Source organism: Tinamus guttatus, unplaced genomic scaffold (genome assembly GCF_059628265.1).
Source record: "Tinamus guttatus ecotype Peru unplaced genomic scaffold, ASM5962826v1 Tinamus_guttatus_pri_ptg000314l, whole genome shotgun sequence".
Lineage (NCBI taxonomy): Eukaryota > Metazoa > Chordata > Aves > Tinamiformes > Tinamidae > Tinamus > Tinamus guttatus.
This window is the reverse complement of record NW_028288848.1, coordinates 5,654,227-5,668,403: the sequence shown is the minus strand read 5'-3', so window position 1 is coordinate 5,668,403 and position 14,177 is coordinate 5,654,227. Positions and strand designations below refer to the sequence as shown.

General features: G+C 51.7%; 1 protein-coding gene across 2 annotated transcripts in view; it reads right to left on the bottom strand.

Moving 5' to 3' along the window:
* Positions 1–3,502: 3,502 nt before the first annotated feature.
* NT5C2 (5'-nucleotidase, cytosolic II) overlaps positions 3,503–14,177 on the bottom strand; it is a 50,627-nt gene continuing 39,952 nt past the window's right edge. For both annotated transcript variants that reach the window (XM_088528652.1, XM_088528653.1), the window contains 13 exons: positions 13,226–13,317; positions 12,980–13,037; positions 11,440–11,533; positions 10,382–10,435; positions 9,132–9,215; positions 8,369–8,410; positions 7,120–7,227; positions 6,606–6,672; positions 6,049–6,219; positions 5,212–5,263; positions 4,919–4,979; positions 4,188–4,364; positions 3,503–3,974 (listed from right to left, as the gene is read on the bottom strand). In XM_088528652.1, the coding sequence (XP_088384778.1) occupies positions 3,711–3,974; positions 4,188–4,364; positions 4,919–4,979; positions 5,212–5,263; positions 6,049–6,219; positions 6,606–6,672; positions 7,120–7,227; positions 8,369–8,410; positions 9,132–9,215; positions 10,382–10,435; positions 11,440–11,533; positions 12,980–13,037; positions 13,226–13,317 (1,324 nt within the window). In that variant the 3' untranslated portion in view covers positions 3,503–3,710. The remainder of the gene's footprint in view (positions 3,975–4,187; positions 4,365–4,918; positions 4,980–5,211; positions 5,264–6,048; positions 6,220–6,605; positions 6,673–7,119; positions 7,228–8,368; positions 8,411–9,131; positions 9,216–10,381; positions 10,436–11,439; positions 11,534–12,979; positions 13,038–13,225; positions 13,318–14,177) is intronic.

Below are 14,177 nucleotides of genomic sequence, written 5' to 3'. Positions count from 1 at the left end.
TTTCAAAGGGACGGAGTTTGGCATGTGGGTGGCGGGGCTGATGCTGGAGATCCTGGACCCAGATCTTTGCAGATCCTAAATTGCTGTTGGCACCTCAGTAGTTTTTGTCACTGCTTTAGTTGTCAGGAGCCGCAGAGGGGCCGGGTCCTGTTCCCCTTGGGGCCCGGCCTTGCTCGTTGCTTTGGTGGGTCTGGGCCTGTGGCTCCTGGAGCCAGGGAGGGCCTTGCCAGTGGTTTCGCTTGCCGGAGAGCTGGAAGTTGGTGGTGATGGAGCAGCTGATGGTCTCGTTCTGAAGCATTCCCTCAGCAGCAGTGGTCTTTTTCTTCCACTAATAAAAATCCCTTATTTACAAGCTCCTCTCTATATATCCTGTTTGTTCGGCGGCAGGCGTGAGCACCGTGTGTCTGGCCGCAGCATGTGGGCCTGCCGGGCGCTCCAGCCTCTCTGGGGTGGCCAGCGAGGGACGTGCCTGGTGGCCGGGGCCGCTCCATGTGACACGAGTGGGTTTGACTGTTCCTGGGCAGCCCCGGCCCATGGGATACATAAGCGGGGGGACAGAAGTGAAGATAATGTGAATGGCAGCTTCAGGGCTGGCTCCGTACTGGGAAGAGCCTCTGGAAAGAGCAAGGTGGGAGCGCCTGGGGCTACCAGCAAGGTGCGTGCGAGACACTGGGTCTGAGCGGGAAATGGCGGCAGCAGCCTGGGGCCTCCTGGTGCAAATGTGGCCTCTGCGCCACCATGCGGAGGCGCCTCCCGCCGTCTCTGCCGCCTCACGGCAGGCGCTCAGCACCGACTGACCTGCCAAACCCCATGGAGGGTCCCAGCCTGCCCTGGCCCTATGGGACAGGATTGGAGCCCTCACAGAGGCAGGATTCGGTCACGACGCCATCTAAGAATCCTGGTGCCTGTGAGAGCGCGGCCGCAGGGCAGGAGCTGCAGCCCGCACTGACACCGCTCCGCCATGGGCCCTTTCTTCCCAGCGCTGCCGGCAGCAGCGCGGGCGCACGGCACGGTGCTCCTGCCAGGATGGAGCCTGCGGCTCTGCAGGTTGGGGCTGCTGAGCCGAGTGGCCAGCGCACGCACCGGGAGCGCTGCTGCCGGGCGGGCCTCCTGTCAAGGCAGGTTGAAATCCCGGGGCCTCCTCCCTGTCCTGACGTGTGGCTAAGGTTGCCCTGTGGGGAGAACCAGGGCTTTCCATAGCCCAGCGGTCCCCAAAGGAGCCCTGCGCTGGGCAAGGGGACATCCCGCTGTCCCTGCAGACACCAAATGGCGCTGACTCCTGCTCGGGGGGATGCAGAGCTAGATAGAGGTGTGGGCAGCGAGGCTGTGGGAGCAGGGCGAGCGTCACAGGCTGGAGGCGCTCGCAGATGTGTTGGTGCTTGGAAAGGGGCAGTTGCACCTGCATCCGATGGGCACCTACCCTTGACTGGTGCTTTCCCGCCACAGCACCTGCAGCTGGGACAGGAGCAGCGATGGCGCAGGCAGGGGGCCAGCAGCAGCTGCCTGCTGCTTTCCCACCATCGAGGGAGGCTCAAATACTTTCCATTGCATCGGCCTTGAAGAGTCTTCCCCATTGCTGTCAGAAATAGCGCTGGGCTGAGAGCGGGCTATTTGTGGCGAGCGTTTAGGCCAGAGGAATGTGAGGAGCAACCCCAGCCTCCTGTCCACAGCTGCGCACCCTCCCCAGCTGCTGAGCTAAAGCTGAAAAAATCTGAGCAGCTGAACTTGGCAAAATGCTGTTTAAACACGGCAAATCCCCGCGAGGTCCCTGGCGAAAGGGCTCAGGAGCAGTGCTGTGCCCCCGCCTGCACCAAGGGCCGGGGTCTCTGCCTGAGCACCGGCGGTGCTCAGCTCCCAGACTGGCGGGTTCAGCGCCGTCTTGGGGCCCTGGGGCTGCCACAGTGGCAGGGGCTGCAGGGGGTCGGCCCCTTCTGCCTCTGTTTAGCTTCTGCTTTTCCATTCGGCACTCAGGTGCTTGGTACTCGGTTTCCTCCCACCGTGGCTCTGCCGGCTCCTGGCCTCTTCCGGCCCGCTCATGGTTTAGGCGAGTGCCCGCAGGCCGGCGCTCTGCCGGCAGCTGCTTCCTCCTCGTGCAGTGGCACGAGGGCAGCGCTGCCGCCCGGGCAAGGCGGGAGCCTGGGCAGCGCCTCCCCCGGCTGGTTCCCCGCTCCAGAAGGGTTTCGCGTTTCCCTGGGCCTGACTGGGAGGTGCCCCCCCCGCCCCAGACTACCCAACCCCTGGAGCCAAATCCGCTTCCACCTCTCGGCCCCACAGCAGAGCCACCACCTCCTCCCCAGCCCCCAACCCTTCTGGGGACCCCAGCACCAGCTCCCGCCTCCGGCACAGCCCGTGCCACCGCTGCACCACGACGCGCCAGGCACTTCTTAGAAACATCATGATTTATTGACTTGTACAACTGCCACTGCGGCGGCAGCTTCCTGCTCAGATGGTGGTGGTTGTTTTACTTTTCCATTTTTCTTCTAAGGTACTTTAAAAATGGGAGGGAAAAAAAAGATTAAATGCATTTATGGAACTGAAACTATGCTCAAATTTGGGACAAGAGGGCCCTATTCACCCGTGAACGGCACAAGCTGCAGTAAGTGACACGGCCCCAGGACAGGGCGGTGCCACAGGCCGGCCCTGCCGCCACCGGGCGTGAGGGCGGCCGCTCCGCAGCAGGGACGCAGCCCTGCGCCATGGGGAAGGAGGGGGCAGCGCCGGCGCTTCGCAGGCCGTGCAGTGGGGCTGGCGCTGTGGCACCTGCTGCCTCCCCATTTAGGGCCTACAGGTTTGGCCCGGAGCACCCTGGAAAACTGCCCTCTGATGGCAGGGGCTGGCTGGTGGTGTCGTCACGTAAAGCTGAGCGGACAGCGAGGTCAGTAACAGGCAGCGAGGAAAACTAATGCAATGCTAAAGCGCTGGCTTCAAGCTCGCACGTTAATAATTACTGCCGAAACTATAGGAGGAGATGTGACCGGGGCGCGCGGATGGGCTGGCTGGGACACGTTCTGGACACCGTGCGGCGCGTGGCGGCGAGGAAAGCAAGCTCTGACACAGCGGGGAGCAGCGCGAGCGGCCGCGCACACGGCCGCAACGGCGCCCAGGAGAGCTGCGCTCCCACCGCCACCCGCGCGGCCAGCGAGGCCGAGCTTCTTGCACGGAGAAACTCTGGAAACGCCGCGCCAGGAGCCACAGCAGCCCCCTGGCTCACACGGGAGGGATCTGCGTCCCCGAAACAGACGGTCAAGGGCAGCAACCCAGCGGCAGAAGGAGGATTTGGATGGATCATTTTGTCTCCTGCAGGGCCTAGCACATCCCTCCCTGCTTCACAGTGAATGTAACAAAGGGCAGAAACCGTTCACAGGACACTGTTCAAATGAAAACCAAATGAAACACATGGTGGGAAAAGAGAAACATGCAGCGTCCCCGACTGTAACGGGAGCAGCATGACAGCGCAGGCGCACAATCTGGAGCTGAACGCACCGCCCAGGCAGAATCCACTGGCTTTTTGAACCGTCTGCAAAACTGAAAACAAGGGTCTCCTCCTGATTAGTGTTAATTTGCTAAGAGTTTCTGGACACTTTCAAAATGTGCCTTTGCAAGAATCACACCCCCCCAACCCATCACCCCAAGGGCCCCAACAAAGGAATCCACTCCTGATCGCAGCTAGAGTCATGGTTTGTCTGCAGAGATGCTTTGCTTTTTCCTTCTTATTCCTCTTCCTCTTCCTCCTCCTCCTCCTCCTCTTCTTCTTCTTCTTCCTCATCATCATCTTCATCATGGCAATGCGTGATTTCCTGAGGTGCCTGAGGGAAGAGATTGGGCGGTTTGATCTCGCTGATGGAGCGGGTGAGCTGGTGCCGTTTGTAGTCAGAATCCTTAAAATCCACGGAGCTGCGGTTGCGGGTGGCCATGGGTGACTCCTTCTCGTTGATGTCAACGTGCGTGTGCTCTACCGTGGACTCGTGTGGCATCTACGAGAGACAGAGGAGATGGAAGGGGGTGTCTCTGTCCTGGGGTATTTCCCTGAGCAGCCAGAGCCCAAGCCTGCGGGGCCTCGAACACCCCAATTTGCTGCCCGCCCTCCCCGGTGCCATCGCTGCTGCCTCTCGCCTGGGGAAGCTCTGCCACAGGGGAGTGGAGGCACCTGCGGGTCCCTGCCTGCGTCCCCACAGTCTGTAACTCACCAGGACGTGGGCGGCTCTGAAGAGGTAGCTGAAGGGGTAGTAGAGGAGGTTGATGAAGGAGGCTGCGTAGAGGTCTGCATAGCGCATCACCTGGCTGGCAAACAGGGTCTGGCGCGAGCCGCTGCGGAAGAGGCTCCCCATCATCCCGTAGCACATGTCCATGTCGTGGGTCACTTTCTGCAAGAAAGGGCCGTTTGGATGGCTGGGCCAGCGCACAGCGCTGTGGCGCAGACCCACCGCAGCGGCACTGCCACGGAGGGCTCGGCTGCATGCCACCTACGCCATCTCCAGCATGGGTTTCCTCTGCTCTCATCCCAAAGCGGCAGAGCATGGACCAGTCCCCGCTAACAGAGGGGAAGGTGGCAGCGGGGTCGGGGCCAGCGGCTGCCCCAGGCTGGGATCTCAGCACACAGGGCTGGCTGAACAGAGGCTACGGCCCCGCCAAGCCTGTGTGGGTCAGTGCCCAGCTCTGCACCTGTGGGCACCTTCTGTCGGCGCTGCTATTTACATCATGAAGGAGACCATTTTCCAGACCAGGCTGCCTTTCAGGAGTGCCCAGTGGCACCGGTGAGCTGGGAAGCTCCTCCATTAGCGTCCATGGACAGATGGGCTTCGCCAAGCCTGCTGTGCCCACCCAAGGGCAGAGCAAAGCATCTCAGGGCTAAGCGGCGGGTCAGGCTGTCAAGCTCTTTGGGATCCAATAGGATGAAAAGGGATTTTATGATTGGTACCTTAATGCGTCTCTGGATGGAGCTGATGTCGGGGCGTTCATTGCTGCTACTGTCCAGATGCCTAGTTACAGGCGAGAAGGTAAATAAAATTGTGTGAAAAGCCTTTCAGAAACAGATGTCATGGGGCAGGGGCTTGGGGAGGGAGGCTGGTCTGGAGGGGAAGGTTGGTCTCGTGGGCAGAGCCCAGGCCTGAGGCAGAGCTCCTGGGCTGCGACCCCCCGCCCCAGAGTTAGTGAGAGCCGCTCGTTAGCTGGGAGAGGCAGCAGGAAAGCGCTCGGTGCTTGAACACTCACTTGTAGAGCTCTGCCAAGAAGATGTCCAGACTCTGCAGCTCTTCAAAAAGGGCTGGATAACACAGGAAAGAGAGCGAGGGGAAAAATGGTAAGTGTAAACTGTTGAACTGAGAAGGGAGAGAAGCCAATCCCGCAGGCTGCCCTTGCGTGGCTGTGCTGGAGCAGTGCACTGAGGGACGGGGCCGTCACCGCACAGGGAGAGGGGTCAGGCGTGCTCCGTGCCACAGGCAGAGCTCTGCCCTTGGTTTCTTGTTGCCCCTTTTATTTTAGAGGCTGAACCATCATAACCACCACAGAAACCTTTCAACCAGCACGAAGCAACTGGCATAATTCCCCCTTAATTCTCTCCAAAGTGCAAACTGGGAGAAAAGCAGTAGCCTGAAGGATGGGAACCACACAGCACTGGCAGCAAACCGGCAGAGGGAGCAGGAGAAAGGTGGAGGAAAGGGCTGGCGAGCAGGGTGGTCTCCCTGCAGATGGGATGACAGGACAATAACCCAAGTGCCAAGACGGATACTTTTTTTAACCGAAGTCACAGAGCTGTTACAGAAGTCACAGCTCTGCAAGGCCAGAAGGAAACTGCTTTTGGGGCAGTTACTACATGAAACTGCAGGTTTGGTCACCTCTCAGTTGATCATGGGCACAGGGCCCAAGAAAGGGCAAGGTCTGAGTCCCTGTCACCAGACATGGGGAGCTGCCCAGGGGAGAAGGGCCAAAGGGAGAGGTGTTGGGGTGGAGAAGGAACAAGCCAGGATGATTCCCAGGGATTTCGGAGAGCTGGAGCAGCACTGGGCAAGCGAGAGCAAAGCCTGGCACAGGGTTTGCTTGGCTGCTGACCGCTTTTGTCAGTCCAGACGTGCAGCTCCTGGGCCAGCTCGGGGATCACCAGAAAGGTCCTCCAGCCCTGGCGCTTCTTGGATTTGAGGATATCTCCAAAGATGTGGTCTCCAATGTACAGAATGTCTTTGCCTTTGGCCCCCAGCAGGTCACAGACTGTGTCTGAGGAGCCTGAGAAAAGAGGAAGAGGGTGGCTCAGAAAGGGGACCCTAAGGGAAAGGTTTGGCTTATATTAGAGCTAATTATTAGGGTAAGGGACATGGCAGTTGCATTTTCCTTGAGGAAACATTTCCCATTAAATGAATCAGTCCTCCTTGGACACAGTTCTCCCATTCCAAGCCCAGCCTTGGCACCCCCCATACTCTCCCTGGCAAGGAGGAAAAAGGCTTTCCAGGAGAGTCATCTCCATTTCTTTGCTCTGGGCAGCCAGGGAGGTGAGACGCCTCTGGTGCCCGCTGTGCTTCGGCAAACGCCCTTGCCAGTGCCTGGCACAATGTCCTCCCACAGCCAGAGCGACTGTGGGCCCTCGGGACGGGTCGGAGCCGCGCGTGCCTCACCTCCCGAGTACACGATGCCGTGCTGCAGCGGGCCGGTGTAGGTGCCGATCTTCAGCTTGCCGGTCACCTGGGGAAAGGGATATTGCTTTGGTGAAGGACAGCTGATGCTCTGGATGTTTTATGTCCCACTGTTTCCTTGCTCTCTGTCTCTCCCTCCCTAGGCAACCCAGACGGAGCTCTCCAAACTCATTTCCTATTGCTACCTGCAGTACATTAGAGGAACCTCAAGCCCTCCTGTGTCCCAGATGAGGAGGTTGCTTGGGAATCACTACGAGGAGAAGCCAGCCCTGCTGCTTTAGGGCAGGTCCAGTCTAAACATGGCACTGCCTGTTCTCCCTAAGGGACACAACATGGGAGTTTTTCTTTCTAGCAGTGCATCAAGGGGGAGGTTTCATCAGTGGAGCTGGTGGGTCCGACTAGATGATCTCTAGAGGTCCCTTCCAAGCCTAAATATTCTGTGTGATTCTGTGATCAGGTCTACCAGCCATAACGGCACCCTCTGATCGCCACCCACCGTGTCCACCTGCCGCAACACAGTGCCTTCCCCAAAGAAAAGGGGTTTTCGGGCATCCACCAGGATCAGGTCGAAGTAGGACTGCCATGGCCGATGGGCACTCCCAGGCTGCAAAGGCAGAACCCAAGTTAGACAAGACATAAACAACCACACGGATTTAACTTGCCCATAGCCACCACCTTGTGACATTGCTGCTTCAGCAAATGCACCAGTTTCCCCAGCTAGCACAAGGGGGAGGCTGGGTTGCCAGTGCCATCTCCAGCAGCATTTGTGTTTTGCAGGCAGGACCATCCCAAACCAGCCTAGCTGCAGAAACTGGGGATGTGGTATGAGCTGAGAGCTACGTTAAACATCTAGGTCGCAGCACAGCTGCTGCACAAAGAAATGCTCTTCTGTTTCTGTGGATGACATCCTACACTGATCCAGACACGTGCAACCACACAGCTTCAGCCTTACAAGACCATGTGGGCACATTTGTCCAAGGCAGGAAAATTCCTGGGCCTGCCACAGAGCACAGCTTCACACCACGGCCCTACCCCTCGGACACTGCAGGCTCAGGAATCTTCCTTTCTCTGGGCTTCCCATGTTTGTGAGACCAAGGACACGGCAAGAAGCTTTTTCAGTTATCAGTTGCTGTGTTTTTTTCTTTTTTTATTTGGAAAACTGCTCCCTTGGCCACCTTCTACCTTAAGAACACAGTATGAAAACACATCATCTGAGTGCAGGATGGTCTGCCAGTGGGAGACTGGGAAAGGCTGGTATAAATTCAGTTCATAAGAACTTTTGTTTCCAAAAGTTTCAGGGCCAAGATTTGACATCGGAAAAAACAGGAAAAGAATGACTGAAACTCTTGAGTTACCACAGTCAAAGCACAATTGTGCTAAATATTTGTGCCAGTTTATGAAACTTTTTCATTTTAAATTAATATTTTTTAAACAGTAACTAAAACACTGTGCAAGATTAGTAAGAAACTTGGCTGCAAAATGCCAGATTTAAAATGTGTTGTCACTAAAATAACACTACCATTAACACAGATTATTGTTTCAAACAGATGATGCCTCTTTTCTCTTTGCTGCATTGTATTTGCTCTGACCCTGTTCAAACAGGACACTAAACAGTGAGTGTGTTTTAACCAGATTAAAGCAACTAATCCCATACAGCCGATGAACCAGGATTAAAATGCTTTCCAGCTACACAGATAATTAGGCACATTAATTCCTAGCAGAACTGCTGTCTAGCAATAACATACCTTTGGTCCATGTGGAAAGTCAAACAAGTAAGTCATAATTTTCTGAAAGACACAGAGAAAGCATTCAGGGATTTGTTTTTAAACATACATTTGTGACATTTATAAGAACATATTTTTCTCTCTTCTTCTCAGGCTAAATAACTTTATTTTTTAGGATGTTTAAGAACCTTATCATAACATTTGTGGCCAAAATTAATGTATAGTATGTACAATGACAAGAGTTAAACAGTAATTCTATAATCAAGAACACATCTCATATCTGCAGGCTGCTTCTAATATAATTTACAGCACTTTAAAATTGCATACACATCTTCAGCTTAGTCACATAGCAGTATTTTGACAGACATCAGACTCTAAGGAGCTGCCCTCATGCCACCAGCACACCAGCCCCTTCTAGCTCTTAAACTCCTCTGGGCTCATGGGTTTGGTCACCTGTCTCTCCTCAGAACAACCTCATTTGATAGGGAAGATTTGCATTTTAAAAGATGCTGAAATTTAAAATGAGTAACATTTTCAGCCTTGCAACTGCAGAGGAACTGAGGCACAGGGGGCTTAAGCTCAGCCAGCTAGGCCAGTAGCAGAACCAGGACTACAAAACAGGACCTTCAGCACCTAGTTTGCATCCACCATTAAATCATCCTACACTTAGCTCAGAAAGCGCCTAATACCCCATCAGAGGATGCTCTACCAAACCCTGCAGCAAGCAACAGCTAGCCCTGTTTCTTCCATGATTTACAGACCCAGCACTGTAGGCAGCACTTACGTCTGTGTACTTGTAGTCGCTGTTTGTGACCAGGAACACCTTGCCAACTTCATTCATGCGGCTGAGCAGCAGAGGCAGCTTCCCCTGAAAGTCACACACAAAAGTTACAGAGATCCATCCCAGGGAAAACACCGCTCCACTGTGATCCACTAAAGAAATCACAAAGCAAACAAATGTGCAAACAAACTGGCACATTTTGCACTGGCTAGAGAGACAGGAAAGCTGCTGATCCGCCTGGGACCCCTCCCAAGCTGGGCTTGGGCAGGAAGGCAGGGGGAGCAGCTCAGCAGCGCTGCGGTGCCTTTGCCAAGGGCCACCCCGGGCACCCAGGCTGCCTCCTGCCCATCTGCTCTGCACCCGGCACCCTGGAGCAGCCCCTCCAGCTCCCAGCCCATTCCTGAAATGGGCCCAGAAGCAGGTGAAATTTGAGCTCCCAGGAACTACAAGTTGGAGCACATTTTAATTCCAACCTCAAATTAGGGAGAAATTATTTCTGGAGCTATTTTTATTGAATCATAAATCTCAGTTTATTGCGAGAGGAGCTGAGTACCTCACAGCACAGTTTCTTAAGGATTTTGCAGGCATGTAACTAGAAACGAGGTTAACTGCTTTAAAGTGATACTCCACTAGGAGAGGAGGAGCCCACAGCATTCATTTAAATAGAAGAATAATTTTAAGGCCCTCCACATCACAAAGAAAAGCAAAAGTAAGGGAACAGTGGACAGCTTACTCAGTTGGAATTGCCAAAAACACATTTTGGGACTATCAAGAGACTTGGATATTGGTTGTTTGAGATCTCTCCCTCAATTCCTTATGGTTAAAAGCGTGAAGCACTTTTGTGCAATAGCTAAAGAATACTCAAAGATGCTCATTTGTTGCTTTTAAAGGAGAGATCTGTGGTAGAAGGATTGCTATGGCAGAGAAAATGTTCACTGGGAATCAGAGTTGCTTTCACCACCAAAAGAAACAACACGAGCCTTGCAACACATTCACCTATACCCCATGCTAACACATCCTCTGGCTTTTATACTTTACGTAAAAAATGCACGCGTGAATACAAAATCATGTGGATCACTGGCTCAGAATAAAGGCTGTGTCTGAACTTTCCACTTTGTCTTCAGTTATTACAATAGAAATCACAGCGTTATCTGTTTTGTGATTTAGTAAAGCAAATCAGCATGTTTATTTTCTTGCCTGCTTACTCAGTATAGAATGTCACATAGCATAAGTATAAGTAACCTCACACTTACATCTTTCACCACATACTTTTCCAGATTCTCGAGAGTCTTTTCCTTGAGTGATCCCTGAAATAGAAACAACAGAACCCAGTGAGCTCATGCAAACTTATGATGTAAGAGACATCAAAGTAATGCCAACTTTCACACTTCAAAATGCTGTGAAAGTACAAACCAGGGCGAATCTGAACCAATGACTCTAGAGATGAGAGGCTTTGAGTAGCAGGGACCATCACAGTGATCCATCGATTCCCTCACCATGGTAAATAATCCACTTCAACAGCATTTTAACCCTTTCAGAAGGGAATACAATAGAAACAAAAAAAATAGATTTGCCATACCAAACAAGACAGTCAATGACCTGTCTCCAACACTGACCATAATGCTTTACTCAAAGGCCAAACTCCAGCACGTATCACACAACACTGAATAAGGAAAGAAAAAACGTTCCCTGACTTCTGCATGGCTGCAAGCATAACTGTGAGCAGAGCTATCCTGGGACGGTTCTCCATCCCACCCCTAAAGGGCCTCTTGAATAAGGACAGACAAGAAAGTCAGGCCTCTAACCAGATGTTAATGCTCACAAAAAGTCTAAAATCTGTGTTTGAGTGCAAGTGTGCAAGAAAGATGAACTTCCTCTTCTCTCTCAATAGAGAAGAGTTGATGAAATTCTCTGTTTAAATCAGGCACTTTTTAGACAATATAAGGTATTATGAATGTAATCTATTTACAGTAAAATCACTGTTTTAAAAATTAGGACAGCATACAAGTTGTCAGCTGTAAGTGCAAACATCCTAATGGGATTGCCCTCTTAAACCCACGAATTAAAGTACAGAAATGTAATCTAGATACCATAAAAGGCACAGGAAGCCAAGACGGATATCCTCCAGCACCAGGCAGGCAGCTGAGGTCTTGACTCACTGACATACGACTGCAATTTATTATTTGTTCACTAGGCGGCAAAGCAGGGCTCCTGCCCAGAAGTGGAACGACACATCTTAATTCAAGAGTTGCAAGCCAGTCCCTCTAACTGAACAGTGAGAACAAGAATGGCAAGGAGTTTCTGCAATCACCTTGTAATGAACCCAGTCAACAGCATCTCTGACGTCCTGGAACATACTCCTGAAGGACATGAAGAGGTCTCCATCTTTGAACCCTGTTTCACAGCTGTAAGGCAAAAGAAAAGAGATTATTTGTGGCAGCCAATTGCAGTAGGAAAGAAACAAGTGTTGTGGGAGCAATGCCAAGGAGATGGATGATTCAAAACGGTGTTTGGAGCTTGTATTTCATCTTACAGCAACAGTCTCTTCTTTAATCCTTTATTGCAGCTCAGGCTTGAAAGAAGGCTCCAACCAGAGTTTAACAGGGTCTCTGTGTTACCCAGCTAAACACTCTTCATTCACAGTTTTAGAATGTGAGTCATAACTACTAGCCTGTGCCCCCATAGCAATACTATAGCTTTCTATGACTGCAACTCTTACTTCTCCCTCTCAGTATTACAAGAACAAGAAAGAACAATCAAGTGCACGGATCACTTCCATTTTAAGAGAGACTGAAATACTGGGGCCAGGCAGTTTGTGGTGTTTTACAAAAGATGAATGCTACAGAGGACGTAAGCAGAGTGCCGCTATTTATCCCTTATTCCAACACTAAAACGCAGATGCCATGGAAATCAACTAAATGCCACATTACTGAGAGGAGGAACTGCTTGTTTGTTAAACAGTAAGAGTTAACCTGCGCAATCACTACTACAATACACCATGGAGAGTAGGCATTAAAAAGAATCGTGGAGGTTAAACAGAGATGTATCTATCACGACTGCGATTACTACAGTTAATGACTGGCTTAGGCCCTATCCAGGAAGGGAGTAAGGAAGAAATGGCTCCAACGGACAGCTGATCCTGTAATTGCCCAGTTCAACTCCTGGCTGTTACTGAAGAAAGGATACTTGACCTCATGGACTAACTGTATAAACCAAATCACAGTTTCGGTGTTCCCATACAAAACCCCATTCAACCTTTGCCTTTCAATCACATAACACAGGAAGATGACCCAGCATTTATCTTAGCAGTGCTGCAGTATTCAGATCTACCTGTTCAAAATGTAGCTTATTCTTAAGCTTGAATGTATTTGAAAGCTAGATAAATACTTACACCGCACATATAATCCTTTGAAACAAACCATATCTGACTATTTCAGTTACTTTGCTCAGATTGAACAAAGTTCTCAGTCGTGAAATGAGGGACTCGCAGTAACTGGCTGAGGAAATGGAGTCTTTCAGTTACCAGTTCAGACATGGCTGCAATGCATGTGACTTGAAAACGTGCTGTCTGGTGGCTGCTATAACCCTGTAGTAAGTATGTGGTCTTAGGAGATAGCCCCAGATACCAGTAGCAGTTAGGGTAGTAACAATGGTACAAATATATATCAGGGACACCTTCATAAGCAGTCTCTGCTGTACCCAGTACCTCTGCTGTACAGATCATCTCATCAGGAGTAAATTCACTTAATATCAAATGAAGAGGCCTGAGCTTTTCCCCACAGGAATCATATAGCATTATAACAACAATCTCACTCTATCTTCAGCTACAGCAAACAGGAGAGAATACGTACCTAGTGTACCTGTCACAGTTAGTAAAGAAGTCTACTAGGCAAGCCAACAGGTAGGTCTCTGTAAGGAAACAAAGCAGAATTGTAAACAATGATACCATCACGGGGCCAGATAACTTTGGGCTCTGGCCTGGAAGAACGTTCACACAAACAAAAAGAAATCAGAGCGGTAAGTCCAGTAAGACATTAGCAAAGCTTTGCTGCCTACCAAGATGGAAACAGGCCCATGTCGGCTCACATGAGACTCACCTGGTAAATTGAACAATGTGTTCAGAATGTAAAATCTGTCTGTGTCATCCCTCTGGATAAATTTATTTGGATATTGATCCCGGGTTTCTGGCCTGAGAACAGAAAAGGTAGAGAAGAATGAATCCACAATAAAACTACGACATGCTGAACTGCAGAATGTAGTTGTAGTGGGGTCCATTAACTTGGGTTTTCATCAACACTCAGCTTTCCAACATGTGCTACTGGTGCAAGAGCAAAACTGAACCCACCGTGTGTTCCCTTAGCTGCACTGGCCCCAGCAGAGCCAGGCACAAAGTCCTTGTGGTGGAATCAGCAAAACGAGCAGAGCCAACACAGGGAAACCGCGCGGTCGGGAGTCCACTACTCGACCTTACACCCCGTGCTGCTGACTAGGGGTATGCCTGAAATCATCTGCACTTTCATTGTTTGCTTATCTTAAACTTTCCTCCACTTTCCACTCCCCCCAAGCTGCTTGCAGCAGGTGAGTGCCTGGCTGTGCTGCAGAGGGCTTGTCTGGGGCTCTCTGCAACTGCTCGGCAGGGTGGCGGTGACTAAACTCACTGTTACTCCGGTTTCCTTCATTTCCGGAGCTTCTCTAGATCAGATGTGACTCAGAGAGGAGCTTGGGTGCAAATAAATATGTAAGGGCTTTTTCTAAATTTTGCCTTCCTGCTGCAAGGACTGGCAGGCCTGCAATGAGCACATCACCTCGGGGCCCCTGAGCTAGCCTACGCTTCCCTTCCATCTGTGTGCCCTCACAGTATGGATACACAGGGAATTTCTGGGACACATCCTGCACACAGCACTACAGTGTGCTTCCTAAGGCTCTTTCCCTCGCACAGGAAGAGCGCAAAATCGAGAAATGCTGCAGGAAACAGCACAGCATGCCTCACTTCTGACAACCGCATGGTCAGAAAAGCTTGTTCCTTGCCCAGGCAAGCTCAAGGCTTTG